We start from the raw sequence: 5,512 nt of genomic DNA, 5'->3' as shown, positions 1-5,512 counted from the left end.
ATTCTTGTATTATTGTTGTTTGGTTAACCTAACTTAGTTTTAAAAAATAATTCTATTTAACTTTCCTTAAAAGTTTTCTTTTTTTTAACCCCCCTAGTCTAAGTGAAAGCTTATTTTCAAGTGGAGGGCTTCACATAAAACTTTTATGTTGTATTATTAAAAAATTTTGGCTCAGTTTTGAAATTGTTATTTAGCCAGTAGAATTAAAAAAGAATTTTATTGTCATTGGTCAAACTAAAAAAAAAAAAAAAAATGTAGTGTGTCTGTTTTGGTAGCTGAGAACATTTATTGTTTGAATGCCTTAATTCTCCGTATTATGTTAAACTTTTAAATAAATGTGTATTTTTGAGCATGACAAACTTTGTTTCATCATAACTATCTTAATAAGTAATTAATTAAATCATAGTTAAAAATTATAAAGATTTTAGACGTGAAACTAAGGGAGTGAATCAGATGCATTCTCAAAATGTCTAAGTAACAAAATACCAAAATAATCCATAGTGTTGAAAATTTAGACTTCATGACTAAAAAAATGAAATAAGATCTTTGACAAATTTCACAATACATCATGTAGCTAGATAACAGTTTTAAGATAACAGCTAGATCCTAGTTTTTAGGATCAGATTGTTCTTTTCTGTTTTCTAAAACAAAACAAGGAAGCTAGTAAAATTATCAATTCTTTGATTTTTTCAGTGCTGGAACTTGCATAGCCTAGAGGTTATGGTGCTAAACTCACAATCTGTGGGTTGTAGGTTCAAATACCATCACTAAGTATGCTTGCCTTTTCAACAGTGGGGCTGTATAATGTTATGGTATAAGAGTATCCCACGAGTTAGCAATGGATAGTATTGACTTACTGCCTTCACTCTGATCTCATTAGGGACAGTTAGCATAGATAGCCCTTAAGTAGCTTTGCATGAAATTCAACAAACAAACTTTTCAATGCATTACTAATCTTGTCGTAAGTGATAATATACATTTGTTTTTAAAAACTTAAGTTGAATTTTTGAAGCAGTTACATTTTCCTTTCTAATTTATATCTATATTTAATGTAATTTTATCATTATTAAAATATCATTTACATTAATGATTTCTTGATCATCTGCATTAAAACTTTCCTTAAATTTCAGTTCGTAATTACAACTTTCAAAATTACAGAAGTAATTATTAAACTTTTCTCCCAGCTCATACCATTAGACTTTGTTTTAAATACTAGTCAATTTTATCTTCAAGATATCTTCTAATTATTATAAATATGTATTTATTTTTAACATATAATCTTGATTTCTTATTTGACATTCAGAATTAGCACATGTTTTAAGACTTATAACTCTCTAATTTATCATAATTTTTTACTAACACAACAAAACAAGTCTTCCATGAAAATATTATCATTTACAATAATATTTACTTTGAATTAATCTGATATGCCCGAACAACTATCCATAAAATGTATGAAAGTAGTTTTTAATATTTATCCTAATTTAAAGTTATAAACTCATTAAATACAAAATAATATTTTCAAATGTCCAACAACTCTTACATCCAACATGTTTATTTGCAATTTAAGAAAGATAGTAAGATGATCAGAATAAGAAAAATGTGTCATTAATTTTAATTGTTTTAAACAATCTGATATTAAAAAATAATAACAATAGTCTTGACAAGCTTGTTTTGTATTGTTTTCAAGTGTATTTTTTTAAAACAAGATGAAAAGAAAGCTCTTCATGTATTAATTAAAATCTACAGTAATGTTAGTAACTACTGCTTGATTTGTGGAAGTATTAATAGCAGCATAGCTATTATAGTCATAGATCTCGTAGTTGGTTTGTGGGATGTGAAATGTTTTAATTGGGTTACAATGGGCCAGAAGTTTTTATGTTTAATGTAACTCCCAGCTTCCTACTTGCAAGAATTTCATGGTACTTCCTCTAACTGTATCCTATTTTTTCAATTGATTTCTGTCAAATTTTTAACATCTATTTAGATTGTTCAACTTGTTTACAAGGTGATATTTTGTTCCATTTCAAGTTCTAGTTGTGGTTTGTATTTTCATCATGGCTTGGCTACATGACCCTTTTTTTTTCTCTTCACCCCCAAGTTATAGATTTGTAAGGGTCAGAATATCTGATATTTTAGTGTAGTTCTATTATTTTGTGGTACATTTGAATATTTTTTTTATATACGTATCTCTTTATGTTAATGTATTTATTACCCTGAGAATAATCAGCTTAGTCTTTTCTGTTTTTCTCCTCCTCGGCATTGAATTAGCTCTTGATTCCATTCTCGTATTTCTCCTTACATGGCTGGCTTTTCTCAAACATACAACATCAAAGGGTTAGTTTGGGTATGACTAATACCAATGAAATCTTATATTTGTGCCAGTTGTGAATAATGTCTTGAGTTCCAGTCTACATTGGGCTGCTATATTTTTTGTCTTCAATGTCTGCGAATCAGTCTAGGTTGTTCTAGAGCACCTTCCAAATTACAATGCTCTTTCTTTTATATCAACAGTACTTCTTCACCAACATTCAGCTTGCCAGGTTTTCAAGGTGGTGAATGAACTTGTTAAGGGGTGAAATGATTTACACTATTTTGTATGAACATACATGTATGCCAATGATTTTAAGATGGAGGTATGTGTTGAAATAATTCAATACTTTTTTTCCACCTGTTACATGTTATTAGGACAGCTGTGCTGTTAATTAACTTTTTCCATTTATCTTTGTCAGCAGTACAGAGTTTTTTTAATAAATAATGTTCAAGATAGACAGTTTGAAAACAATAATGCATCCTATATATACAGGAGTACATCTAAGTGACTGAAATTGGTTTTAGTTGTAAAATATTAATGTTTGCAGATCTGAAAGAACGTTTTTTTTTTGTCAATCTGCACACATACACTATAGTCAGTTAATCACAAATGTTTATGAAATGTACTTTTCATCTAAACTATTTTTGGTTGTTGTAAGTACAAGCTGAAATACCCGTCAACTGACGGGAATGTTTAAACTTAATTAAAACAATGCAAGTTTAACAGCAATCAAATATTTCAAAGAAATAACTTGAACATAAACTTTATTTTAAAATTTTAACAAAGCTTCTTCATAAACAACATATGCAGTTTGCTTTCCATCTACCAACAAATAAAGATTTTGAGGTGATCCCAACCTTGAACACCTTACATGATCTCATTGACCATGAGAAAATCATAGTTGTTTGAGAAACAATCCAGCAACTTTTATACTTTGAACTTGAGTCCATTTGGAATATTCAACATTGTCTAAAGCATCAACCTGCCAAGATTGTGATTGACTCAATAGACTGGTAGTAATTACCCAACAGGCTTTACAAAATAGAAATATGGTTAAGTTCAATTTTGATCCCCTTGTTTACATACAAATTTTGGTCGAGATTGGCCCAATAGGCTTGGAGGAGTTAAGATGCAAACAAAGACACATTTTGTCTTTATACATATGTATATAAATATATAGATAGATGATAAAGGTGACACCAAACAAATACTAATATATAATTATGGGCTTATTATTACAGGAGTACTTTATTTTCATTGGATATTTAATTGAGAAAAATCTGTTTACCTATATCTAATAATAACGGGATAATTTTTTGTGTTTGTTCTTCATTTAACATCTTAGTGTTTTCTGATGAGTTTTAACACTACTGATGGAGCCTAATTTTATTATTTTTGGCAAAATAGGCAAGTTAAGAAGTGCTTATTCTTAAATTTACATGTAAGTTGTCCATAGAAAGTGTCGACTATTTTATTTTTATAAAACATAGACTTCAATACATCCTTTTTATAACAATACATGTAGAAATTGTTAGACAAAATAACAGATATACAAGTGACACTGTACATACGTTTCGGTTTCTCTTTGTTATTTAGCTTGTTTGTGAAGAGAACATCTTCAAGCTCAGGGTTGCGACCAGATTGTAAGTAACTTATAACTTCTTTTTTTTCTTGTTTCCATAAATTCATAAAACATGTTATTTTAATAAAAAATGTTAATGTTTTTTATGTTAAATTTCACGGTTACGTGTGCATCAAAGATGCACTTGGAAATAATAAAATGACGAGCAGTTAAACTTTCTATTACTAAGTCATTAACAGTTGTTAAGTGGTTAGAATTTTTTGACAACAGTCTATAAGTTAGAGCTTTAAAAAAGCTTGTGTTTAATACGAATACTTTTAATGAGAACAGAAAAATTTCATTACAATGTAATTTGATTTGCATACATTATTTGACTCGTATTGTGTGAAGAAATTCACCCTTTCTTTGTTTGTAGTATTGTTTCAGTTAAACAATAAGAAAGACATCTTAGATTAGGGTTTCTTTGAAATCGGACAAAACTAATCTAAATAGCTAAAGGAAAAAAAATGAGAAAAACAAATTCACGATTTGATAAGGAGAGTATAAGCTGTTGGTTTCAGAGTAAGTTTGAACTGGTTGAAATTTAATGTATATTAATGACTATTGTAGGAATACAAGATTTCTTTTATTTTAAAGATGTCATATTTTAAAATAAAAAATATTGTTTATTTCATACACATTTGCATATACCATCTTGTGTCATGAAACGTGGGTTCTACCATTAGGTGCCTGTTTATTCATACAAAAAATATATTTTTGGGAAATCTAGAACTCGTGATTATTATGCACGACGTGTCTTAACATAAAATTCCTTTCACTAATGAAGCTTTATGATAGTCATCCAAGCTGAGAATGAAGAGAAATTAAGAATCTGACAGTGTGTGATAATTGCTGGTCTGATGCCTGTGTTAAACCAACAGAACTGTGACATCAGTTCTCATGTTATGAGCTTAAGTATAAATTTTATGTCATTGTGTCAAAATGTGACAAGGTCACTAATCCATGCTTGGTATTGAACTCTTCTACCAAGGATATATATCTTAATTCAGCTATGGTGTTAAAATTTGCTAATAAAGTTTTTTATTAGCATGAATTGTTCAAATATCATTAAAACTTGTGGGATGTATTTGAGAAACCTTGTAAGACTATTTGTTTCAAAAGCATACAAGTTCACACAAGGTTTTTTTTTACTAGTTTAATATCCATTTGAATTAATTGAAGAAAGTTTTTTCATTTTCTTTACCTTTTATTTCTACATACAGATGTAGGTTTTGAAATCCCAGATAGATTTATTGTTGGGTATGCCTTGGACTACAATGTTTAATATCCATGTGAATTAATTGAAGAAAGTTTTTCATTTTCTTTACCTTTTATTTCTACATACAGATGTAGGTTTTGAAATCCCAGATAGATTTATTGTTGGGTATGCCTTGGACTACAATGAGTATTTTCCATGTGAATTAATTGAAGAAAGTTTTTTTTCTTTTTTTTTACCTTTTATTTCTACATACAGATGTAGGTTTTGAAATCACAGATAGATTTATTGTTGGGTATGCCTTGGACTACAATGTTTAATATCCATGTGAATTAATTGAAGAAAGTTTTTCATTTTCTTT

The 5,512-nt window shown here is 28.7% G+C and overlaps 1 protein-coding gene across 5 annotated transcripts in view; it reads left to right on the top strand.

Moving 5' to 3' along the window:
• The window catches only part of LOC106478876 (hypoxanthine-guanine phosphoribosyltransferase-like), a 41,031-nt gene that overhangs the window by 27,414 nt on the left and 8,105 nt on the right, over positions 1 to 5,512 (top strand). For 3 of the 5 annotated variants that reach the window (XR_002610000.1, XM_022382557.1, XM_022382558.1), the window contains exons 6-7: positions 3,911 to 3,957; positions 5,283 to 5,357. Coding sequence is in view for 4 of the 5 variants with exons in the window: in XM_022382557.1 (XP_022238265.1) it covers positions 3,911 to 3,957; positions 5,283 to 5,357 (122 nt within the window). In the remaining variant the exon portion in view is untranslated. Of the gene's footprint in view, positions 1 to 3,910; positions 3,958 to 5,158; positions 5,244 to 5,282; positions 5,358 to 5,512 lie in introns of those variants that run through there. The other 2 variants (XM_022382559.1, XM_022382561.1) reach the window with 1 other exon arrangement.

This window comes from Limulus polyphemus, unplaced genomic scaffold (genome assembly GCF_000517525.1).
Source record: "Limulus polyphemus unplaced genomic scaffold, Limulus_polyphemus-2.1.2 Scaffold258, whole genome shotgun sequence".
Lineage (NCBI taxonomy): Eukaryota > Metazoa > Arthropoda > Merostomata > Xiphosura > Limulidae > Limulus > Limulus polyphemus.
The sequence above is the reverse complement of the archived record's forward strand: the minus strand, read 5'-3'. Positions and strand labels throughout refer to the sequence as shown.